This window comes from Narcine bancroftii, chromosome 8, assembly GCF_036971445.1.
Source record: "Narcine bancroftii isolate sNarBan1 chromosome 8, sNarBan1.hap1, whole genome shotgun sequence".
In the NCBI taxonomy this organism is placed as follows: domain Eukaryota; kingdom Metazoa; phylum Chordata; class Chondrichthyes; order Torpediniformes; family Narcinidae; genus Narcine; species Narcine bancroftii.
Genome location: NC_091476.1, coordinates 2,040,456 through 2,067,381, shown reverse-complemented (window position 1 = coordinate 2,067,381; position 26,926 = coordinate 2,040,456). Strand labels below are relative to the sequence as shown.

Genomic DNA, 26,926 nt, shown 5'->3' with positions numbered 1-26,926 from the left:
GCTGTAATTGTTATCTGGTTATATATGGTTATATGAGAGGAGACATAGGAGATGAGTCACTAGTGGCAGGTCAGCCTCATACATACAACAGCACACAGGGAGGGATAATGTACAAGCAGAAAACATATCACTACAATGTCATGTGTCATGTTCAAAAACCTCGGTGCAGTTAAGAGAGTGTTGTCAATCCCAGAACAATACCAGCAGTATGCCCGATGGAGATGTGGGGGGGCTGGTAGTCATGGTGGGGAGCTGGCTGATGGAGGACCGACCTCAGTTTTCTTCAGGCTGACTTCCAGGCCAAACATTTTGGCAGTTTCCGCAAAGCAGGACGTCAAGCGCTGAAGAGCTGGCTCTGAATGGGCAACTAAAGCGGCATCGTCTGCAAAGAGTAGTTCACGGACAAGTTGCTCTTGTGTCTTGGTGTGAGCTTGCAGGCGCCTCAGATTGAAGAGACTGCCATCCGTGCGGTACCGAATGTAAACAGCGTCTTCATTGTTGAGGTCTTTCATGGCTTGTTTCAGCATCATGCTGAAGAAGATTGAAAGGAGGGTTGGTGCGAGAACGCAGCCTTGCTTCACGCCATTGTTAATGGAGAAGGGTTCAGAGAGCTCATTGCTGTATCTGACCCGACCTTGTTGGTTTTCGTGCAGTTGGATAACCATGCTGAGGAACTTTGGGGGGCATTCGAGGCGCTCTAGTATTTGCCAAAGCCCTTTCCTACTCACGGTGTCGAAGCCTTTGGTGAGGTCAGCAAAGGTGATGTAGAGTCCTTTGTTTTGTTCTCTGCACTTTTCTTGGAGCTGTCTGAGGGCAAAGACCATGTCAGTAGTTCCTCTGTTTGCGCGAAAGCCACACTGTGATTCTGGGAGAACATTTTCGGCAACACTAGGTATTATTCCATTTAGAAGAATCCTAGCGAAGATTTTGCTTGCAATGCAGAGCAGCGTGATTCCCCTGTAGTTTGAGCAGTCTGATTTCTCGCCTTTGTTTTTGTACAGGGTGATGATGATGGCATCACGAAGGTCCTGAGGCAGCTTTCCTTGGTCCCAGCAGAGCTTGAAAAACTCATGCAGTTTGGCAAGCAGAGTTTTACCGCCAGCAAAACTCAAAACGGTCAACCAGTTTACCTATCTCGGCTGCACCATTTCATCGGATGCAAGGATCGACAACGAGATAGACAACAGACTTGCCAAGGCAATAGCGCCTTTGGAAGACTACACAAAAGAGTCTGGAAAATCAACCAACTGAAAAACCTCACAAAGATTAGCGTATACAGAGCCGTTGTCATACCCACACTCCTGTTCGGCTCCTAGAACACTTCCACCAACGTTGTCTCTGCTCCATCCTCAACATTCATTGGAGCGACTTCATCTCCAACATTGAAGTACTCGAGATGGCAGAAGCTGACAGCATCGAATCCACGCTGCTGAAGATCCAACTGCGCTGGGTAGGTCACGTCTCCAGAATGGAGTACCATCGACTTCCCAAGATCGTGTTATATGGCAAGCTCTCCACTGGCCACCGAGACAGAGGTGCACCAAAGAAGAGGTACAAGGACTGCCTAAAGAAAGCTCTTGGTGCCTGCCCCATTGACCATCGCCAGTGGGCTGATATCGCCTCAAACCGTGCATCTTGGTGCCTCACAGTTCGGCGGGCAGCAACCTCCTTTGAAGAAGAACGCAGAGCCCACCTCACTGACAAAAGACAAACAGCAACCCCAACCAACCAATTTTCCCCTGCAACCGCTGCAACCGTGCCTGCCTGTCCCGCATTGGACTTGTCAGCCACAAACGAGCCTGCAGCTGACGTGGATATTACCCCTCCATAAATCTTCGTCCGTGAAGCCAAGCCAAAGAAAGAAGACCAGCAGTATGTTCTTGGAGGTGTCCTTTGAAGAATGCAAAACTAAAAACCCACCTCCCTTAGGACAAATATCTCAGGATACTGCTGAAAAACAAGTTAAGAAGTTATCTTTGACATTCGGGCTATTACCCAGCATCATTTAAAATAAAAACAGATACTCTGCTCAGTATACCATTAAATATTACTGTGAGATCTCACCTCTCCTCTCCGTAGACACTCTTGGTCACCAGCCTTTTATAGACACTGCAGAAACCTTTCGTGTTGAATACAGTATGGCAGTAGCCATACTATGTATTTCCTCTGTGTAAAGCCATGTGTGATTTCCTGTGGTGATAATTCTTTCTTTTAAAATACATGTTGAAGCCAGGGGATTGAAGGTGGAAGGTGGTAGCTTGAGGAATGATGACAGAGGAGGCAGAATGAAACCAGTTGATTTGCTCAACAACAGCTTATAAGCAATTCACTGAGGGAAGCCCTTGAAGACATTTGTGAGATATCCAGATTATTTTAAATCAGCTTCTTTCACACAGAATCACAGAGTAATTACAACATAGAAGGAAACCATTTGTCCCATTGAATTTCTACTGACTCTATTTTGAAACAACCCTGCTCTCTTTCCGTAGCACTGCATTTTTTTTCCTTTCAGATATTTAACCTGCTCTCTTTCTTATGGTTGAATTGAATTCCAGGCTCAAAAATAATTTTCTTCTGTCACTTTTGATTTTACGATCATTTTCATTTCACATTCCCTGCTGGAGACATTTCTACCTATGGGAACAAGTGGTTTCTGCCTGGATCCATCATGATTGTACAGGCCTCTATCATATCTCTTTGCAAACTCCTCAGTTCCAAATACAATCCTGATGTCTTCAGTGTAGCCATATAATTAAACTGTCATCCCAGGAATAATCTGGATGAATTTCTTCTGTGCCATAGAAAATGTACCTAGACATATCTGAAAGCTTCCTAATGTTCAATACCTGTCAAACTTGGATTCCATTTTACCAAAGTCAGCTTTGTTCCTATCCTGTTGGAACCTGTTGGGCCTGAGCCCTTCACCAAGGTATGAGTAAAAAGCAGGCAGATCTCTGAATAAAAAGGGGCAGGGGAAGGAGCAGAGGTGGATATGAGAGGGATAGCATGAGAAAAAAGCTGAGGTGGTCGAGGAGGAGATGACTCTGTGAATGGAGAGGGAAGTGAGGTGGAGGAAAGAAGACAGAGGGATGGGGAAGAGAGGGATACAATGGTGTGGCTTAACAAAAATGCTGAGTTTCTCCTGCATTTTTGTGAAAACTACAATCACAGTGTCTGCACACTTTCTACAACTCCTTTCTACAAATGACTATTCTTTTGTGACCTTGAACTGATCCCCAGCTGTTTCTTTTTTTATTACTTTATAATGTTTTATTTTTCACACTATAAACCATACTGATCCAAATACATACAGACATTTTTCTCTTGAATATATACAGTGTCATTTTCTCCCCTTTTCCCCCCTCCCTTTCCTCCGTCCCTCACCCCCTTCCCCATTTATTTGAAGTTCAATCTATAAGATACATTAAACCCGTTAAACAATGTTGTCACTTAATAAAAATAAACAAGAAATTTTACTGAGTCAGTTCATTTTGTTCTCTTCTCCTTCTGTCATTTTAGGTGGTGGAAGTCCATGGTAGGATTTCTCTATTGTATTTCATGCATGGTTCCCATATTTGTTCAAATATTGTGATGTTATTTCTTAAATTATATGTTAATTTTTCTAATGGAATACATTTATTTATTTCTATGTACCATTGTTGTATTCTCAAGTTGTCTTCTAACTTCGGAGTCACGTGATGGAGTAGTGCCCGGTCGGGGAACTCCAGCCCTCTCCAGAAAAGTAAAAAAAAGATAGAGAAAAAACAAAGGCACAAACATAGAAACCACAACAAAGTGAAAGTGAAAGTGTGGAGAAAATGGCAGCGAAGAAAGAAAAACCAAAGACAACGGGAAGAAAAGAAGAAGGAAGGACATTGGAGGAGGAAGGTGAAGGCCTTACCGGTACGAGGAGGCCCGCCGTGGAGAGAGAAGCCCGCTCCCTCAGGTCAGTGGAATCCCCGAACTCGGGACTACAAAAATGGCTCACGGAGCCAAACAAAAGTGCGCAACCGCGCATGCGCGAGGATTCACGCATGCGCGAAGCACAAGACAAAAATAACACCGACGGGAGGGTGGACCAGCTGAGGAGTAAATCTCCACAGCCGAAACAGACAAATATAACACAAAAGCAAGACTCTCAACAGGAAAACATAGAAAATAACGAGAACAAGAAGGAAGAGAATAAAAATAAGAAATTAAAGAAACAACAGATGACCAACCCAGAGGAAGAAGACCAACACCAAGACGCTTCTAATAAAAAACACTTTCACTTTGTTGTGGTTTCTATGTTTGTGCCTTTGTTTTTTCTCTATCTTTTTTTTACTTTTCTGGAGAGGGCTGGAGTTCCCCAACCGGCCACTACTCCATCATGTGACTCCGAAATTAGAAGACAACTTGAGAATACAACAATGGTACATAGAAATAAATAAATGTATTCCATTAGAAAAAATAACATTTAAGAAATAACATCACAATATGTGAACAAATATGGGAGCCATACATGAAACACAATAGAGAAATCCTACCACAGACCTCCACCACCTAAAATGACAGAAGGAGAAGAGAACGAAAAGAACTGACTCAGAAAAATTTCTTGTTTATTTTTATTAAGTGACAACATTGTTTAACGGGTTTAATGTATCTTATAGATTGAACTTTAAATAAATGGGGAAGGGGGTGAGGGACGGAGGAAAGGGAGGGGGGAAAAGGGGAGAAAATGACACTGTATATATTTAAGAAGAAAAATGTCTGTATGTATCTTGGTCAATGTGGTTTATAGTGTGAAAAATAAAAAAATTTAAAAAAAAAGTGGTCTTCTAATTTCCAGGTTGACATAATACATTTTTTTGCTACAGCTAGGACTATCATAATAAATCTTTTTTGTGCTCCATCCAAATCGAGTCCAAATTCTTTATTTCTTGTATTACTTAGAAGGAAAATCTCTGGGTTTTTTTTGGTATATTGCTTTTTGTGATTTTATTTAATATCTGGTTTAGATCTTCCCAAAATTTTTTCACTTTCTCATATGTCCAAATTGCATGTATTGTTGTTCCCGTTTCCTTTTTACAGCGAAAACATCTATCTGATACTGTTGGGTCCCATTTATTTAACTTTTGGGGCGCGATGTATAGCCTGTGTAGCCAATTATATTGTATCATGCGTAACCTCGTGTTTATTGTATTTCTCATAGTTCCGGAGCATAGCTTTTCCCATGTTTCATTCTTTATGTTTAGATCTTGTTCCCATTTTTGTTTAGTTTTACCATTTGTTTCCTCGTTCTTCTTTTCTTGCAGTTTGATGTACATGTTTGTTATAAATTTTTTAATTATCATTGTGCCTGTAATCACATATTCAAAATTGTTTCCTTCTGGTAACCTCTGCCTGCATCAAAATTTGTCCTTCAAGTGGGTTTTCAGTTGGTGGTATGCAAACCTTGTATCGTGAGTTATATTATATTTGTCCTTCATATGTTCAAAAGATAATAATTTATTTCCCAAAAAACAATTTTCTATTCTTTTGATCCCTTTTCTCTCCCATTCTCTGAAGAAAAGGTTATTTATTGTGAAAGGGATTAGTTGATTTTGTGTCAATATTAATTTTGGTAGTTGATAATTTATTTTATTCCTTTCTACATGAATCTTCTTCCAAATGTTGAGCAGATGGTGCAATACTGGTAAATTCCTACGTTGCACCAATTTTTCATCCCACTTATATAGTATATGTTCAGGTATCTTCTCCCCTATTTTTATCTAGCTCTAATCTGGTCCAATCTGGTTTTTCCCTTGTTTGATAAAAATCTGATAGGTATCTTAATTGTGTTCCTCTATAATAATCCTTAAAGTTTGGTAGCTGTAAGCCCCCTTGTTTGTACCATTCTGTTAATTTATCGAGCGCTATCCTCGGTTTCCCCCTTTCCATAAGAATTTCCTTATTATTTTCTTTAGCTCCTTGATGAATTTCTCTGTTAGGTGAATTGGTAATGATTGAAATAGGTATTGTATCCTTGGGAAGATGTTCATTTCAATACAGTTTATCCTTCCTATCAGTGTTAGTGGTAAGTCTTTCCAGTGCTCTAAGTCGTCTTGTAATTTTTTCATTAATGGATGATAATTTAGTTTATACAGATGGCTGAGATTTTTATTTAGTTGTATACCTAGGTATCGAATTGCTTGTGTTTGCCATCTAAATGGTGATTCTTTCTTAAACTTTGTGAAATCCGCATTATTAATTGTCATTGCTTCACTTTTATTTGCGTTGATCTTGTACCCCGATACTTCTCCATATTCCTTCCATTTCTTATGTAATTCTTTTATTGATATTTCTGGTTCTGTTAAGTATATTATAACATCATCTGCAAATAGACTGATTTTATATCCTTCTCTTTTATTTTTATCCCTCTTATTTTATTTTCTGTTCTTATCAGTTCTGCTAGTGGTTCTATAGCTAACGCGAACAGTGAGGGAGATAGTGGACATCCCTGCCTTGTTGATCTGCTTAATTTAAATTGGTTTGATATATATCCATTTATTGTCACTTTCGCCAATGGCCCCTTATATAATGCTTTAATCCAATTAATATATTTCTCTGGTAGGTTGAATTTTTGTAGTACTTTGAATAAATAATTCCATTCTACTCTGTCAAAGGCTTTCTCTCCGTCTAAAGCAACTGCTACTGTTGGAATTCTGTTTCCTTGTACTGCATGGATTAAGTTAATGAATTTACAGATATTGTCCATTGTTCGTCTTGTTTTAATAAATCCAGTTTGGTCTAGTTTTACTATTTTTGGTACACAGTCGGCCAATCTGTTTGCTAATAGTTTAGCTATTATCTTATAATCTGTGTTAAGTAGAGATATTGATGCTGGTGTTAGTGGATCTTTCCCCGTCTTTGGTATTACTGTAATTATTGCTGTTTTGCATGAATCTGGTATGTTTTGTGTTTTTTCTATCTGGTTCATTACTTCCAGGAGAGGAGGAATTAATAAGTCTTTAAATTTTTTTTAGAATTCTATTGGGAGTCCATCCTCTCCCGGTGTTTTATTGTTCGGTAGTTTTTTTAATATCTCCTGTATTTCTTCTATTTCAAATGGTTTTATTAATTTATTTTGCTCCTCTGTTTGTAATTTCGGTAGTTCAATTTTAGTTAGAAATTCATCTATTTTGTCTTCTTTCCCTTTATTTTCAGTTTGATATAGTTGTTCGTAGAATTCCCTAAAGTTTCCGTTGATCTCCGTTGGGTTATATGTAATTTGTTTGTTCTTTTTACTTGATGCCAATACCGTTCTTTTAGTTTGTTCTGTCTTAAGCTGCCACGTTAGTATTTTGTGCATTTTTTCTCCTAGCTCATAATATTTCTGTTTTGTCTTCATTATGTTCTTCTCCACCTTGTATGTTTGTAGTGTTTCATATTTTATTTTCTTGTCTGTCAATTCTCTTCTTTTAGTTGTATCTTCCTTTATTGCTAATTATTTTTCTGTATTTGTTATTTCCCTTTCCAACTGTTCTATTTCTCGATTGTAATCCTTCTTCATCTTAGTTACATAACTTATTATCTGTCCTCTGATGAACGCTTTCATTGCGTCCCATAGTATAAACTTATCTTTCACTGATTCCGTATTTATTTCAAAGTACATTTTAATTTGTTGTTCAATTAATTCTCTAAAATCCTGTCTTTTAAGTAGCATCGAGTTTAATCTCCATCTATACATTCTTGGTGGGATGTCCTCTAGCTCTATTGCCAATAACAGGGGTGAGTGATCCGATAACAATCTAGCTTTATATTCCGTTTTCTTAACTAACCATATAACCATATAACCACTTACAGCACAGAACAGGCCAGTTTGGCCCTACTAGTCCATGCCATAACAAATCCCCACCCTCCTAGTCCCACTGACCAGCACCCGGTCAATACCCCTCCAGTCCTCTCCTATCCATGTTACTATCTAGTCTTTCCTTAAATGTAACCAATGATCCCGCCTCGACCAAGTCTGTCGGAAGCTCATTGCACATCCCCACCACCCTTTGCATAAAGAAATTTCCCCTCATGTTCCCCTTATAATTTTCCCCCTTCAATCTTAAACCATGCACTCTAGTTTGAATCTCCCCCACTCTTAATTGAAAAAGCCTATCCACGTTTACTCTATCTGTCCCTTTTAAAATCTTAAACACCTCTATCAAGTCCCCTCTCAATCTTCTACGCTCCAGAGAAAAAAGCCCCAGTCTGCACAACCTTTCCCTGTAACCCAAACCTTGAAATCCTGTCAACATTCTCGTGAACCTTCTCTGCACTCTCTCTGTTTTGTTTATATCTTTCCTATAATTTGGTGACCAAAACTGTACACAGTACTCCAAATTTGGCCTCACCAATGCCTTGTACAATTTCATCATAACCTCCCTACTCTTGAATTCAATACTCCGATTTATGAAGGCCAACATTCCAAATGCCTTCTTCACCACACCATCTACCTGAGTATCAGCCTTGAGGGTACTATTTACCACAACTCCTAAATCCCTTTGTTGCTCTGCACATCTCAATAGCCTACCATTTAATGCATATGACCTATTTAGATTTGCCTTTCCAAAATGTAACACCTCACACTTTATTAAATTCCATCAGCCATTTCTCAGCCCACACCTCCAGCCTTCCTAAATCACCTTTTAATCTACAGTAATCTTCCTCACTGTCCACAACACCACCAATCTTTGTATCATCCGCAAACTTGCTTATCCAATTTTCCACCCCTACTTCCAGATTGTTAATATATATAACAAACAATAGTAGACCGAGGACCGATCCCTGAGGAACTCCACAAGTCACTGGCCTCCAATTGGACAAACGCTACTCTCTAACACCTCCCATCCAACCATTACTGAATCCATTTCACTACCTCCTCATTTATACCTAATGCCTCCACCTTTTTTCCTAACCTCCTGTGGGGAGGTTGAATGTGGGCTTGAATGTGGGCTGATAACAGGAATAGGTCTGTCCTTGAGTATGTTTTATGTCTACCGAATAATATGAATATTTCTTTTCCTTTGGGTGTTGTTTCCTCCATATATCCAAAAGTTGCATTTCCTGCATCGATTTAATTATAAATTTGGTTACTTTGTTCTTTCTCTTAGTCTTTTTTCCAGTTTTATCCATGTTTGAGTCCAAATTAAGGTTAAAATCCCCTCCTATTAGTATATTCCCTTGCGTATCTGCGATCTTCTTCATTAGGTGCATATACATTGAGTAGATTCCAAAATTCTGAATATATCTGACATTTTATCATTACATACCTCCCTGCTGGATCTATTATTTCCTCTTCTATTTTGATTGGTACATTTTTATTGATTAATATAGCTACTCCTCTGGCTTTTGAATTATATGATGCTGCTGTTACATGTCCTATCCAATCTCTCTTTAATTTCTTGTGTTCCACTTCAGTTAGATGTGTTTCTTGCACGAATGCTCTATGAATTTTTTCTTTCTTCAGTAAATTTAAAAGTTTCTTCCTTTTGATTTGGTTATGTATTCCATTAATATTTAAAGTCATATAGTTCAACATAGTCATTTCATACTTTGTTTATCTTTCCTTTCTGTTTCCTCATCACCACCTTCCCCTCTTATCCATTTCTGCTTTTTTTAGAACACATTATAAGACAACATTTCTAAAACATAAAATATTTCCCTTATTCTCCTATCTAAAATTCCTTTAACCCCAATAGTCCCTCCCCTCTCTGAGTTGCCCTTTGTCCCTTGTCGGGCAACCACATCTCCCCTCTTCATTTAGATTTGCGAACCCACTCGTAAGCGTCAATTGATTTCGCAATGACTGTTATTCTTCCCCACCCAGCCCCCCCAGAAAAGATTTTAATCTTCATATATAACAAAGGTCACTCTCCTAATTCCCTCCTTACTTCCTTTCTTCCCTTTCTTTCTCTTCTTAGTTCTTACTTATACTTTATTCTTCTTCTTTATATATAGTTTGTTGTTATTTTTGTTCTTGTTATATCTCTTCATCTCTCTGCCTGTTTTGTAGGTGTTCTGCAAATGTTCGTGCTTTTTCCGGATCTGAGAACAGTTTGCTTTGCTACCATGGGATAACTATTTTAAGCACCGCTGGATATTTTAACATAAATTTTTTTAACTTTTTTATCAGATTCTTCTAATTTCTTTTTTAAGTCATCTACCTCCATTTCTATGGCTGTTTCTCGTTCTTCCACCTTGTCCACTCTTTTTCCTATTTCTGTCATGATCATCTCTAATCTATTCATTTTTTCTTCTGTACCTTTTATTCTTTTTTTATTTCACTGAATTCTTGTGTCAGCCGTTCTTTTAATGTTTCCATATATTCTTTAAAAAAGAATTTATCCATGTATTGTCCCTTCCCTTCATCTTCCATTTCTCTGTGTAGAGTTTGATGTTCTCCCTCCTCCTCTTCCGAGTCCACTCTGGGATCTGTGTCCTTCACCTCTGTCTCCTCTGGTTTTCTTGTTGGGTTGTTTATTTTAGTTTGTTGGGTGTTTTTGTTTATTATTTTTATTGAAGGTGTCTTGGTGTTGGTCGTCTTCCTCTGGGTTGGTCATTTGCTGTTTTTCTGATTCCTATTTTTATTCTCTTCCTTCTTGTTCCCGTTATTTTCTCTGTTTTCCTGTTGAGAGTCTTGCTGTGGTGTTATACTTGTCTGTTTCGGCTGTGGAGATTTACTCCTCAGCTGTTCCCCCTCCCGTCGGTGTTATTTTTGTCTTGTGCATCCCGCATCCGTGAGGATTCGCGTGCGGTTGCGCACTTTTGTTTGGCTCCGTGAGCCATCTTTGTAGTCCTGAATTCGGGGTTTCCACTGACCTTAGGGAGCGGGCTTCTCTCTCCACAGCGGGCCTCCTCGTTCAGGTAAGGCCTTCACCTTTCTCTTCCGACGTCTTTCCTCCTTCTTCCCGTTGTTTTTGGTTTTTCTTTCTTTGCTGCCATTTTCTCCACACTTTTATTTTTAATTTGTTATGGTTTCTGTGTTTGTGGCTTTGCTTTTTCTTTACATTTTTTTAACTTTTCTGGAGAGGGCTGGTATTTTCTTACCGGTCACTACTCCATCACGTGACTTCCTCTATGTTAAAGTAAATTTGATGAATTTGTTTCTCTAAATTGCTTATTTTTCATTGCAGGTAACATCTTTGTCGTCAGCCTTTCAGTAGCGGACTTGGTTGTGGCAGTTTATCCTTATCCCCTGATTTTGTTTGCCATCTTCCAACATGGATGGACTCTGGGTGATGTTCACTGCCAGGCCAGTGGATTCCTGATGGGTTTAAGTGTAATTGGATCGGTTTTCAACATTACAGCAATTGCTATCAACAGATATTGTTACATCTGCCACAGCTTCAAGTACGATAAGTTCTACAGTTACAAGAAGACTGTGTGCTACTTGTGTCTGACCTGGATCTTGACAGCTGTTGCAATTGTACCAAACTTCTTTGTGGGTTCCTTACAGTACGATCCTCGTGTGTACTCATGCACGTTTACCCAGACAGTAAGCTCTTATTATACAATTGCTGTGGTAGTTATGCACTTCCTAGTCCCTATTAGCGTGGTGACCTACTGCTATTTGAGAATCTGGGTCCTGGTCATTCAGGTAAAACGTCGAGTCCGACCCAATGCACCAAAGTTGAAGCGTAGTGACTTAAGAAATTTCCTTACCATGTTCATGGTCTTTGTGTTGTTTGCCATTTGCTGGGGGCCTCTGAACTTTATTGGCTTAGCCGTGGCGATAAACCCCCCAGCAGTCGCCCCCAAAATCCCAGAATGGCTCTTCATCATGAGCTATTTCATGGCATATTTCAACAGCTGCCTTAATGCTGTCATCTACGGTCTTCTCAATCAGAACTTCAGAAACGAATATAAGAGAATACTGCTGTCCCTATGGTCTCCAAGGCTGTTCTTCAGTGACCTATCAAAAATTAGAACTGATGCAATGAAGAGCAAGCCTTCTCCAGCACCCACCAAAAACAATGTCGCAGAAATGAACGTGTAAGATAACATTTCAAAGTACTGCTCATTTTGATCCATATCATGAGATTATCAATGTGCTATGAATATTTTGATCCATCTGTTAAAACAATATAATTTTCTTTATTTACCATATGCCTATAATCTTTGAAATGTTGCAAATTTGAATTGCATATAAGAAATAATTGGAAATGTTTCTGTAAAATGTTTGAATTAATGCATGACATTTTAAGCATACCTGCATGACTGGTAATTTGTGGTTCATTGTCTGTTTAGAAATCTAATGGCAGAAGGGAAGAAGCTGTCCTTGTGCCACTTGGTATTTATCTTGGAGCTCCTATTCCTCCTTCCTGATGGTAATAGAGTGAAGTGGGCATGGTCTGGGTGGAGAGAGTCCTTGAGCATAGAAGCTGATTTCTTGTGACACCACCTCTTGTAGATGTCCTCGATGGAGAGAAGGCTGATACACATTGCCCATGGTGGCACTTGCCAAGTTCACAACTCTCTGTAGCTTCTTCCTGCCTTGTATATTGGCACCTCCGTACCAGACAGTGATGCAACCAGTCAGAATGCTCCCCATGGTACACCTGTAGAAATTCACAAGAGTCTTTGGTGACCTAGATCACCAAGGCTGACATGCCTACCTCAAGCTCTCTTTCCACATCTCAATAGTGATTCCACCACAGTCACTTATCACAGAAGCAACTCCAAATCTCTTCATTATTATTTTTCCAATGATTTTTTCTTTTATTGATGCTTCCATCATTTTTGAAATTCAAATATGGATCTTTATCAATTTGACTCTCACATCTCTTTTCTATGATTCATCCACTCTTCCTAATTTGTTTCCATCTCTTGGTAGGCCTATGTGCCTTATGCTGAATAAGCCCAATAGCTCCCCCCTGCCCCTTCCCCAATCCCTATCCTCAACTAAGTTTGGAGTGGCCACTGATGCAAGAAGTCTGTACTGGAAGTGATGCTCAACCATTGCTTGGCTGGTCTTTGGAAATGATTAGCTCCTCTGAAAGTGCAGGGTGGTATGTTTCTGGTGGGAGGGTGGGTCATTTGAGAGAATAAATTATGGTGCAAACTTTTTGTTCCTCAGACTTGTTGGTTTATGGTCGAAGCAGGAGAATTGCTGCTTGGGCTATACCTTTAAGCCCCTGACAACTTCCATGGAACTATGAAATTATGGAATTGTATCCCTGCTGCTTAATAAAACAGACATCGAGCCAAATCCTACTTCTTATCTGTTGATCATTGATACCCCAGCATCAATGCTTCGTAAAATATGATGGAAGTTTCTGCCTTGATTTTCATTTAATGGAGAGAGTTTCTGATTTGGCTTAGATTCCATGAGCCTCTTTTGCTGTCAGTTCAAACTAGCACACACAGACCCTTACCTACTGACTGCAAGTAAGTTCCAAGTTTCGGTGAACTTCTGTCCTCACCAATGATATAACTTCAAGCTGGTGTAACAGCAAATTTCAGCTTTGTGAATGGTTTCCCTTCATGCCTAAAGCATTATATGGTCTTATCATAGAGCATTCCTTCACATTATTTCTATACTTGGATTGTAAAATACCAAAATCCATTGCCTCAATATTTAATCTCAGCTTGTGTACACAGAAAATAATTCAGTATGAAGCAGGAACTGCTAGATACTAGACTAGAAGGGCCAATATGGCCTGTTTCTGTACTGTAATTATGATATGGTTATATATGAATGATTATAAATGCAATAGCATGTAGAATTTTTAAAAACATCAATAAATGTCAAAAAAAACAGTGCCCAATATTTTTTTCTTGTCTGAAGTGTTTGTTCAATTGATGGGAATTGCATCTTCATTTTCACAGCTTATACTTCTTACAATACTGTCAGAAAATCATTTATTTTTAAGGTGATGTGATACAATGGAGGGAAAATAAATATCTGGGCCATCAAGTCCAAGAAAGTCTTCAAACTTGCCAGGTAGGTCAAAGTACTTTACTGGAATTTTATGAAATAAAATTTGATCACGTTAATAAATTCAAAGGGAGACAAAGTAGGACCATACTTGCTGTATTGTGTGCAGTTCTGGTTACCCAGATGTCATTACACTTGAAAGTATGCAATAAAGATTTGCGAGGTTGTTACCGGGACTGGAGGGAGAGGGTGACATGGTTGGCAACACCTTTACAGCGCCAGTGATTGGGACTGGGGTTTGAATCATGCGCTGTCTGTAAGGATTTTGTATGTTCTTCCTATGTCTGTGTGGGTTTTTCCCAGGGGCTCGGTTTCCTCCCATCGTTCAAAACATCCTGGGGTTTGTAGCTTAATTGGGTGTAAATTGGGCAGCACGGACTCGTGGGCCGAAAGGGACTGTTATTATTGTTCCATTAAAAGAAAGAAGAAAATGATGAGGAGAAGCTGGGGATATTTTCCGTGGAGCATAAGAGGCTGATGGAAGACTTTACAGAAGTGTACACAATCATGATGGCCATTGATGAGCTGAATGGTTACAGTCTTTTCCCCAGGATAGGTGAGCATAAATCAAGAGAACACACATTTAAGGTAAGAAGGGAAAGATTTAAAAGGGACCTGAGGGGCAACTTTTTCCACACTGAAATCAGTAAGTGTATGGAATGGGATTGTGGAGTAAGGGGTGGAAATGGATATAATTACAATGTTTAAAGGACATTTGGTCAGGTACATGGATAGGAAGGCCTTAGAGAAAAATAGGATAAATGCAGGAAAAAGGGTTTAATTCAGGTCAGCATCTGGATGAGTTCAGCTAATGGGGTTCTTTCAATGCTGTATAATTCAATGACTCCAGGACTGAATAATTGTGGCTGTAAAATCCAGGGCCTCTCAGTTGAAGTGGTGGTCGCTTGCTGTGAAATAAATGAGATTGGGAGGTGCAAGTGATTTGTTGGATCATAATGAGGTATTGAGCTGAAGGAGATCAGTGAAATAGGAAAGAACAAGGCTAAAGAACAACTTGAAACCAAGATAAGAACATTAACATCAAGGCATTATTGCAGGGGGAATCAGTATGGATCAGAGGTGATAGGTCAGGACATTTGATGACAGCCAAAACATAAGAAGCAGGATGTTCTATGTTCTCTAACTCTTGGTTATTATCATGTCGAACTCAATCTGAGAAGGAGAAGTAGAGGAAACAACAGTGACCACCTGTAATGGACCAATGAGGGGTTCAGCGGCTGAGTGTCCCACACAAGCTGTGGGCAAATTGTGGTCAGGGGTACTGCATGGGTTGCAGGCTGCCGTTGAACCAGGTATTGAAAGCGGGATTCTAAGAAGGTGCTGAGGGCAAGAGGAGTTTGTGAAAGGCCTTAGACACTAAAAGTTTCCTGATGATGTCAGAGGTTTGGATCTGGATCAAAAAGGGGTATATGCAGCTATAGAGCCTGCAGGAATGTTGGAAGTGGGTGAAAGAGGTGTGAAGGGTTATAGGCCAGGTGCAGGCAAATGAGACTAAGTGGGAGAAGGTGTTTGGCATGGACTAGAAAGGCCAAATTGACTTGTTTCTGTGCTGTAATTGTTATATGGTTATTATGTGGTTATATTAACACTCAGTGTCCTTGAAGGGACTCTCATTTGCTTCTCTTTCTCTTTTGGGGGGAGGTGGGGTGGGGGGGAGAGAGCAAATGACATAATGGCAGCAACTCTTTGTCTACCTTACAGTTGGCAGAAGGGAATTCTTTGTAATATTACATGCTCTGTACTATTACAGACAATAAATGAATCTTGAATCTTGTACTAAAGATACCCAATGAAGGGAGTATTCACTTGCAACAGTGAGTATCTATTCATGTTTGCTTCACATCCTTTGATGTTAAATAGCTCACCATGTTCAGCAAGTCCACATTGCCTTTGCTACAATTTAATGCAATTTTTTTTGGACAACAGTGTTGCATTTGTTTTGAAGATGTTGCCATTTTAATGATGTTTGGACAATATTACTCAAACGTGTTTCAGCTAGAGAATATCATTGTACCAGTATTCTTAGCAATTATTGAATGCAACCAAACAATAATATTAGTTCATTAATAGAGTAACCAAGAATTTTTGGGAGCTACAGTAAATGTCTGTAGGTGACTGACAAGCATATTCAGCCACGTCACAGAACAACTGATCCTGGTGCTCAAATTGTTTGTCTTATTGTTCACTCTGGAGCACAAAATACACCTATCCATCCTCACTTGTCTTTTGGGGACAGCTCAGATAGAATTACTGAGTGACAGAACTGGGAACACAAATTCACCGATGAAACAAAGAAAAGGCTGTGTGTCTGCAGAGGTTACAAGAGCACTGGAGGTGAATCCATGGACACGGACACCTGGTGCCTTTACAGCAGGCAGAAGTGACCAGTTTTGTGTGGAATTACATGACAAATCTTGAATTAAGGCATTATCTCTGAAATGGTAAAAATGATCTCTCAACTGATGAATAGATTGAGTAGTTACTGTACATTACCTCTAATATTGGTGGGTGGAAAGAGAACCAGGATTGGTTTCAGTATGACATCAATATTCTGAAAAGATGATGAATGGAATTCATTCTAACAATATTTCTAAGGCCTTTGAGGATGAAGATAACACTGCTATATTTCTAAATTTTTGAGTCCCAAACAACCAAACCATCGTGGTTCAGCCTGGAAAATAGATTGTAAAACTTCACACTGCAAAACAATGGAAACACTGCAGGTGAGCTAAAAAATGGAAGTAACATCTCACACTCCCACGCTCCCCTCCCTCACATTCCTTTCAACTCTTGACTTGTTCTGTAGACGTTCACTGCTGAGTCCCTTGATTCCACAATGAAAAAGTTTATTACATTTAGTCAGTGTGTCTGCACTGTGTGTGTGTGTGTGTGTGTGTGTGTGTGTGTGTGTTTGTGTGTGCAACCTTTTGTGACTTTCACTGGTGTTGGCCGAATAGCAGGAAATGATGAGCTGGAATATAGGATTGAGATCGAGAATCTGGTTGGGTGGAGCCACAACAACAATCTTGCCCTCAAAGACCATTTACTGGATTTAGGAAGGATAAGGCAAGGTATCACACATCTATTTGCATTGATGGAATGATGGTGGAAAGAGTTACTACCTTCAAGTTTCTCATATCAAGGGGCATCTCCTGGAGCCATCACACTGAGGAAACCATGAAGAATACCTTCACTTTCCAAGAAATCTGAGGAGATTTGGCATGCCACTGAATACTTGATCAAACTTCTACAGGTGCCCTGTGGAGGGTATACTGACTGGTTGCATCAAAGCCTGGTTTGGCAAATCGAGTACCCAGGCTGCAGAAGATGGCAAACATAGCCAGATCCCTCACAGGCTCTGACCTCTCATCCATTGCAAGCACCTATCTGTGGCGCCGCCTCAGAAGGCAGCCAACATCATAAAGAACCATGAAAAAGGTACAGAAGCCTGAAGTCCAGCACTTTGAGATTCAAAACAGATTTTTTTACAATAGCTATGAGATTGTTGAACCTCTCCTACTACTCTAACCAGAAACCATAAAAAGACTGGTCTGCACTGTTGAGACATCACTTCTTTTCTTTGACTAATTGTAACTGAATATTATATCTCTCTATCTTTTATATTTATTACCTCTTTCTATACTGGGATAATTTAATGTAAATGATTGTAGTTGCATTTTTCCAAATAGTACCTGTTTGGCTGCAGCAAGCGAGCTCAGGCGCACATATACATTGTTCCTCTGTGTCTGACAATAAACCCAACATTTTAATGTGGCATCTCCTACTTTTGCTCTGTCTTTAGCCATCAATCTTGGATGGGATCTTGCCAGGGTTCTCCACCTAAAGGAGTACTTAAATGGTGTTGTCTGTAAGCAGATTGTATGTTCTCCCTGTGTCAACAAGGGTTTCTCCTGGGTTCTCCAGTTTCCTTTCACCCTTCATTTACCGGGGTTGTAGGTTAATTGGGGTATTTGGGCAGCAGTGGGCTGGAAGGACCTGTTACAGTGCTGTATGTCTAAATTAAAACAAAAAGGTAAAGAAAAAAAACATTTGTTTGCAGACTGATCAGTAGTCCAGATCTGTGGGCTTTAATTCTTTTAAGGTTGAAACTGATTGGTACAATACAACTTCCAGATACCTTACACAGAACAAAAGCCTATGAGGCTGCACAGCGCCAGTGACCCGGGTTTGAATCCCACGCTGTCTGTAAGGAGTTTGTATGCTCTGGTTTCTCCCACCCTTCAAAATGTACAGGGTTGTAGGTTAATTGGGTATATGGGTTTCATGGGTTGGAAGGGCCTTTTACTGTGTTGTAAAATAAAATCTTTACGTCAGAAAAAAACATGACATTATTGTTATAGAGTTCTGTGTTGTGTATTGGCCTATGTGTTGTGTGGTTTTATGTTAAAAAGTGACAGTTTGCCTTAGAGAGCCACGGTGAAGGTGGACTGCTGAGAGAGTGGGAGACGGACTGAGCATGTGCAGAAAATGATCTAAAAATTTCTGGACTTGGACGATAAACCACCACTGGGGGTGCTGTGGAGTGGAAGAAGGCCCAGAGCATGAGTCATGCTCTGGAGGACAGTTTAGAATGTTGGGATTTTTTAAAAAATGAACATTCCGAAGGCAGCCAGAAGGATCTGGACCAAGCCAGTTGTTCCTCTCTCTGCAAGCAACACAAGACAACTTCGAATTAGTTTTTCTGACTAAAATGACTGCCTTGACAGTTCCTACTGCCCCCATTGCCCCATCAGCCCCCGCTGCCCCAACTGCCCCGAGGGCTCCCCACCACCCCTGATGGAGAGAGGGGTGTGAGTGGGGAGTTGGGTCGCAGATTGACGGCATTATCAGCCCACCCCTAAATAGCTGCTTCACGCGGCTATACATTCATATTGATTGGCGGAGGGCTGTGCTGCAGAGATTATCCCTCTCAGTGAGAGGTTGGAATATGTGGCTCAGAGACTGGCACCGCACATTCAGAAAGGGAGGTGATTATGCATTTTGTTTGAGTTTCTGTGCCTTGACATCTTAAATTTTGGGCTATCTGAAATGAGAGAGAGAGAGAGAGAGTTCTATAGTGCTAGAGTTCAGCAGCAGTAGCAGCTGGGACTGGAACAGGAAGAGCTGCCAAGCTTGTGGAGAAACCCCATTTTGAAGACGGGTTGTGAATTATTAGTTTAGCCTGGTCAAAGCTTTGTGGTCCAAACAAGAGGAGAGAACTGGCTGCCTAATGTTTCATTTGAAACAACAGAAACAAAAAGGAACTCTGTGGCAAACTGAAAGAAAGAGATTATCATCAGGCAAACCCTGAGGGGGCAAGTTTCTTCAGCAAGACGCTGACGTGGCTGATCAGAAGAAATCAGTTTGTGTCCAGTGTTTCAGTTCTCTCTGAAAACTGACAAAAACCTTCCTGAGAGGTAATCATTTACCTTTCAAGCACCAAAGCCTGAAGATTTATATATGTTAAATTCTGTGCACAGTATAAGAATTGCCTGCAACTAGTAAACTTGGAGAAGTGAGAAGTGAGGTCAGAGAGTAAATTAAAGAACTTCTCTAAACTTATTTACACATTACATGCACATGTGCTTAGAATTAGAAGGGAATTTTTTAGGTTAAGTAAGTTAATAATGACAAGTTAAAGTTTGATCCTGTTTTCATGTTTAAAGATAAATTAAAAGCAACTTTTGTTTAAGTAACCATTTGTCTTGGTGAATTTCTGTTGCTGCTGGGTTTTGGGGTCTTTTGGGTTTGTAACAATACCAATATTAGGACTAACTTTTTGGCACAAAAACATTCTACATAAAGAAGGCCACATATGACAATAGCCCCAGTTGTGTCAAAGTATTTCCCGAAAGGCACTGCAGAGTTGCTAATTTATAAAATGTTGGAACTTTTCATCTAGAATTAGAGATTCTCACATCTACTACCACACTAACCCAAACTGCACATGGTGCTCATGGAATTACTTCTTCAACTATTCATTCTGATAACATGGGAAATGGAAGCAAACGAACTCATTCATAAAAACAGGAAAAAATAGGCTTGAGTTTTCATTCTTTGGGAACATTTGCAAATAATTATAAAGTATTTTATAAAAGTTAGTTTCCGTCATGAAATATGATTGCCGAAGAGAATGGGAAAAGAGGAAAGTTGCAGGAACCTCTAACAGTTGTCAATGCATATAGCTTCATAAAGACTAAAGACTTATAAAGTATAAAGACTTCATACTTCTAAGATATAAAGTCCTGAAACTTGATTTAACACAAAAAACACAATTTTTCCATGGTTAGTGTTGGAGTTTGTATAAAGCTATTAAAGCGCCTGTGACCCAGATTTGAATCCTGCACTGTTTGTAACTGCCATTACAGTGCCAGCAATCAGGTCTGGGGTTCAAATTCTGTGACAAATAAACCTTTATAACATATAAATTATATTGTATGCAACAGTATTCAAAACCCATTGTGTGTGGAAATCGGGTAATGTGCCAGCTGAAAATGACTACCATTAGGTTCCATTAGTTCCATTGGGTGCCACTGAAATTAGTCATTCAGCTCATGCTCTCTCTCTCTCTCTCTCTCAAACACTATGATGCAGTTTGAATTGTAAGGAGATTGAGCAGTTTTTGTTTTTAGTTCAGATGTCTACTACAAAGGGTTATTTTAATGTTCTGTTGTTGTAGAGATTGAATTGGGATCCACTTTCATATTTCTTGAAGTGGGAGGATGAGTTGCAAATTGGCTATCAACCATTTTAAATTTAAATTTAGACCTACAGGACGGTTACAGGCCATTTCAGCCCATAAGCTCTGCCTCCCAATTACATTCAATTGACCTACAACTCCGGTGGGAGGAAACTGGAATATTCGGAAGAATTTTTACCTTAAAATATTTAGAATCACCACTGGGTGTTCAAATGAGTGTAAGATTTAGAGTGATAAATTTGTTGACTGACACTAATCCAATTATACAGAGGGCTGTGATAGGTTTAAGTTCTTCCTGTAGTGGCACGCCGCCGCGGCAATCGGGCCTGCGCTCCGGGCAGCGAGCACATCCAAGAGCCAGCAGACTGCGCAGCGGCACTAGCCCCAGCCAATGAACCGGTGGCTAAGCCAACGTAATATGGCGCTGGTCCTGCTGCACAGCCAACAGACAGGGGCAGCACGCGGGGAAGAAGGTATTGTAATCTAAGAATGTACTCGCGCACGGGAAACCCGCTATTGTTATGTGGATGGTGACGCCAGCCAATGGGAGCAAAAGGTGGGAACACAAACGGTATAACAGTCGAGCTTCAGCCCCAATAAACAAGAGCTTTACCTGACTACACTCGTGTGTGTGTGTGTGTGTGTGTGTGTGTGTGTGTGTGTGTGTGTGTGTGTGTGTCTTTACTTTGAGTAGCGCATGGCTACATGGCTACATTCCCTCATTAAAAGTAAAAAAGAAAATATCACAGGCATTCCTATTTTTTAAATAGCCATTGGAAAGCAAAGCACAGAACCAAGTTAAACAACTTCTTTGTTGCAGAGTTTTCTTGTTGACACCAATATTCAGGGAGATTTTTGTTTGAATGGTTATGCTGGGACTTTTATCCTGGGGACAAGGGAGGCTTAGGCTGACCTTAACGTAGAATACGAGAGTTGCAGGCTGGACGGACGTGCTCTGGAGAGTGAAAAGGGACAGCAGCGCCATGGTGGGACAGGTCACTAGGTCCACACACAGCAAATGACAAGGCCACAACAATTGATGGAAAGGCAAGAGGACTCCACCATTGACCAGTATTGTTCTTATCATCAGCGAAGGGGTACAGAGGCCCGCCAATGCTGCCCTCCCACCCTGCGCATTTCAACCTCCATAGCTAATGGCCGGGTCCGACCCTGAGGGCAGCAAACAGTAGCAGTATAAAGACCCTCGGTACCTGCACCAACCCACTCTGCCTTGGCAACAGCTGCTTCACGTGGACCTTCACACTGGTGGTGGTGGCACAGCTGTTCCTGGGTGCACTGTCCTCTAGTGGACCTCAAAGGGTCGTAGTTGGTGCATGGAGGACCTTCCAGACTTTTTCCCTGGGGGAAGCTAAGCTACCAGCCCCCCCACCTCAACTCTGTCATGCTGTCTAATAATGAAATCACATGCATCCTGGCAGAGTTCCCTTCCATCATGGCACCACGGTTTACTTCGGCTGAGCTCAAGCACAGGGAACAGCACCACATCCTAACAGAGGGCCCCCCTCTCCACACCAGGGTGCGCCACCTTCCTCTCCAGAAACTTAACCTCGCAAAGGGGGAGTTTAAAAAGATGGAGGAGGTGAGGATTGTGCGGTGTTCCAACAATCCCTGGGTCTCCTCCTTGCAAATGGTACCGAAGGCAGCAGGAAGGTGGAGGTCATGTGGAGATTACCGCCACCTCAATGAGGCCACCATACCAGACAGGTATCCTGTGCCATATATATAGGATCTCACCACGAACCTACAAAGGGCATGGATATTCTCGAAAGTTGACCTCATCTGGGGCTATCATTAGATCCCAGTCCATACCGATGACATCCCTAAAACCGCTTTCATCACCCTCATTGGGTTGGTTGAGTTTTTAAGAATGCCTTTTGGGCTCAGAAATGCAGCTCAGACCTCCCGGAGGCTGACAGGTTTGCATTCATTTACCTGGATGACATCCTGATAGCCAGCCGCAATCACAAAAAACATGTGGCCCAACTCAGATGATTGTGCACCTGCCTGAGTGACTGGCCCAACATTCAATCCGGCCAAATGTGAGATTGGGCTGGAGACAATAGACTTCCTGGGCTGCAGAATCAACAAACACGGGGCAACACCCCTGTCCGAAAAGGTAGAGGCCCTCTGGCACTTCACCACACCCCACTTGGTGAAGGGCCTCCAAGAATTCACTGGTATGATCAATTTCAACCATTGCTTTATACCAGCAGCACCTCACATCATGTGCCTCTGTTTGTACTAATGATGGGGAAGAAAAAAAAGGTCACCTGGGACAGGGAAGCATCGGAGGTGTTCCAGTAGACAAAAGACGCACTGGCCAATGCCACGCTTCTAGTACACCCAGGGCTCCGCCTCACAGTAGACACTTCCAACACAGTGGTGGGGGTGTACTCCAACTGCAGTGGCAGCCCCTGGCGTTCTTTAGCAGACATCTAACTTAAATATAGTTCCTTCCACCGTGAACACTTAGCACTCTACCTTGCGGTCCGACACCTCAGGTACTGTTTGGAAGGGAGGAAATTTAAGGTTTTCACAGACCAAATTTCTTATCTTGAAGTAAAGTCAAATTGAATTGCCTCTGCTGACCGCCAGGAATAACATCAGAAAATTTAAAAAAGAGTTTCAAAGATGCATGATTGGCAACAGAAATTGCATCATATACACAATCCATTACCAAGGGAACCAGACAAGTAACAACAAAGAATAATCAATCCTAGAATAACTATGATAAACATGTGAAAAAAAGTATTTGTCCTTAGGATGTAAAAGCCTCCATATATCAACCAATCCATAATCAATCAGAAAAGAATAAATATAAGTAGCAGATCTATTAGGAAGTGTCTGATTAGAGGAAGACCTATCAATCATTGGTTTAAGGTAACAGTTAAAATCTACACCCATATTTTTTTTTTAAATCCAGATCATCAACATTAGATCACAAGATCACAAGACAAAGGAACAGAAGCAGGCCACTCGGTCCATTGAGTCTGTTCTGTAAATCTGCACTAAGCTACTTTACACTAGTTTCAATTTCCGGCCTTTTCCACATATCCCTTGTTGCTCTCACTAATGAGATACTTGTCTATTTCTTGTTTAAATACTCCCAGTGATCTGGCTTCCACTCCTGTATGTGGCAGTGAGTTCCACAGATCCATAGCCCTCTGGCTAAAGAAGTTGTTCCTAATCTCTGTTTTATATGGATAACTTCTAATTTTCATTCTATGACTCCTTGTCCTCAATTCACCCACCAAGGGAAACATCTTAACCGCATCCACCCTATCTAAACCTTTCAAATTATGAAATGCCTCGATGAGATCTCCTCTCATTCTCCTATATTCCAATGAATACAACCCAAGAGCTGCCAAACGCTCCTTGTATGTTAGCCCTTGCATTCCGGGAATCATCCTAGTTAATCTCCTCTGCACCCTCTCCAATATCACATCCTTTCTAAGATAAGGGACCCAAAACTGCACACAGTGCTCCAAACGAGGTCTCACCAGGGCCCCATGGAGCCTCATCAACACCTCTTTACTCTTACAAAACTGTTCCTCTTGAAATGATGCCAACATAGCATTCGCTCTCTTCACTACAAATTTCACCAGGTCATTAACTTTTAGGTTTCCCTGCATGAGGACACCCAGGTCCCTTTGCACATCCAAGGTCTGAATTTTCACCCCATCCAAATAGTATTCTACCTGTTTATTTCCACTGCCAAAATGTACAACTGCACATTTCTCTATGTTAAATCTCATCTGCCATAATTTTGCCCAGTCTCCTAATCTGTCTCTATCCTTCTGCAACTTTACAGTTTCTACGACACTTCCTACTCCGCCACCTGTCTTGGTGTCATTGGTAAATATGGCCACAAAACCATTTATACCACAATCCAAATCATTAATATAAATTGTGAACAGCAGCGGCCCCAATACTGACCCCTGCGGAACACCACTAGTTACAGGCAGCCATCCAGAACAGGAACCTTTAATTTTAACCCTTTGCTTCCTGCCTATCAGCCACTTTTCTAACCAGTTTAACTAACTTCCCCATAATTCCATGGGCCCTCATCTTATTTAGCAGCCTAATATGTGGCACCTTATCAAAAGCCTTTTGAAAATCTAAATAGATTACATCCACAGCCTCTCCTTTCTCTATCCTACTTGAGATTTCTTCAAAAACTTTAATAGGTTGGTCAGGCAGGATCTACCTTTAAAAAAACCATGCTGACTTGGACCGATCCTGTCATTTCATATCCTCATTCTTGAGGATCGATTCTAATATCTTCCAAACCACCGCTGTCAGACTAATCGGCCTATAGTTTCCTTTTTTCAGTACCCCACCTTTCTTAAACAGCGGAACCACCTTTGCAACCTTCCAATCCTCTGTAATCTCTCCAGGGTCTATCAATTTCTGGAAGATCATTGCCAATGGATCTACAATCTCCAAAGCCACCTCTTTCAAAACCCGTAGATGTACTCATCTGGTCTGGGAGATTTATCAATCTTTAATCTGTTTAGATGGCCTAGCACAATTTCTCTAGTAACCCTAACTGAATCTAACTCTACTCCCTGAAGCCTCTGACTGTCTGGGATAAAACTAACATCTTCCACGGTGAAGACAGACATAAAATATTGATTTAGTTCCTCTGCCATCTCTTTATAACCCATTACAATTTCCCCAGCATTGTTTTCTATTGGTCTTATGTCAATACATGTCTCTTTTATTCCTTATATATTTGAAAAAACTCTTTGTATCGTTTTTATAATTGTTAGCTAATTCCTTTTCTTTCTGAATGACTTTCCTTGTCTCTTTCTGTATGTGTCAAAAGGAATCCCAGTCCTCTGACTTCCCACTAATTTGAGCTTCCTTGTATGCCCTCTCCTTTGCTTTTATTTTAGCCTATATACCTTTTACTTTAAACTGAGACAGGGAATGAAATTGAAAACCTCTCCAGAATTTGAAAAAGCAATTTTCATCCTCTTTGCAAATGTGCATCTCTTGTGCAAAGATGCTATCAGCTTGAAACATTTTAAACAAAATAAATGTTTTTATAATTTAATTGGATGGTTCAAACCATTAACATTCAGAGAAACAAAGTTTTTTTTAAACATCCATTTAAAAGTTTATTTAAAAATGTAAAGGTAAAGATTTCTGTGTCTGCATAGATCACATTCAGATGAGGAACCCCAAAAATGGCAAAGACTAAAATAGGGAAATGACACTCACAGCATTAAAAAATGAGTATTTTTCCTTTTTAATATAACTCTATAAACTTAAAAAATAAAATAATCTAGTTAAATGGTTGCTTGAAGTATTCATATGTTAATACTCAATATCTTGTAAAGGTCCTTGAAACAGGACCTTTTCAATGTAAGACCATAAGAAATAAGAACAGTAGGCCATTCAGTCTGTCAAATCTGCTCTGCTTTTCCAACATGAGCTGATGCATTCTGCCACTCAGTCCAACTCCCTGCCTTTTCCCCATAACATTTGATAACCTGTCTATTCAGATATCTATCAACCTGTACCTGTGAGGGTTAAAAGGTGTGTATTTTACAATCTGAAATAAAACTGCAACTTTGCCCACATTTCTGACTTTCGTGGCTTGGCAATAACTAGTTATAAGGTCTAAGGCATTATGCCTTAGATTTCGGCAGTCAGCCAATGTGTGGCCTTGAATCCAGCAGGATGAACCCAAATATGAAACATTTTCAAACTGGTGTTCATAAACACTGGAATTATAACCACTGTGTCTTAAAATCAAAAAAAGTAGAAGAATGTTACGCCATTTTAAAGTCACAAAACTTAGAGCACAAGTCAGTTTAAAAAAAGAAAGTCGAGATAAAACAGTTAAAAAAGACGAAAGGTATCTAGTTTCAAATTCTACTTTTCAACACAAAATACACAAGACAACATATATATCAACTAACATCCACAAATTACATTAATTGTAAATGACATCAAGGAAGAGAAAAAGAGAAAAGGGAAAGGAAGGATTATATATGCAAAAAAAAAGAGAGGTTACATGAAATCAAACAGCTCAATATAAACCAGCACTAGAGCAACAATTCAATCTAGTACCAGCTTATTAGTTACGACAGACCAAACAACCAAGTCAAAAGATTAATGTTGGTTGTAAAGCAAGTTTTTCATGGAGGAACTTCCATCCAGCTTCTGGATAGGTTGACCATTCTATGGAATGATCTTCAAATGTGCAGAAAAGCAGAGGGAAGATC

General features: G+C 40.3%; 1 protein-coding gene and 1 long non-coding RNA gene across 2 annotated transcripts in view; both read left to right on the top strand.

Annotated features, from left to right (window-relative positions):
- LOC138740240 (melatonin receptor type 1B-like) overlaps nucleotides 1-13,844 on the top strand; it is a 75,750-nt gene extending 61,906 nt beyond the window's left edge. Inside the window, exon 2 of the mRNA XM_069892575.1 lies at nucleotides 11,145-13,844. Within this exon, the coding sequence (XP_069748676.1) occupies nucleotides 11,145-12,007 (863 nt within the window). The 3' untranslated portion in view covers nucleotides 12,008-13,844. The remainder of the gene's footprint in view (nucleotides 1-11,144) is intronic.
- A 1-nt stretch (nucleotide 13,845) lies between these two features.
- Nucleotides 13,846-26,926, top strand: part of LOC138740241 (uncharacterized) — a 33,360-nt gene continuing 20,279 nt past the window's right edge. The window contains exons 1-2 of the long non-coding RNA XR_011342760.1: nucleotides 13,846-13,954; nucleotides 14,369-14,504. This is a non-coding gene — a long non-coding RNA (uncharacterized lncRNA). The remainder of the gene's footprint in view (nucleotides 13,955-14,368; nucleotides 14,505-26,926) is intronic.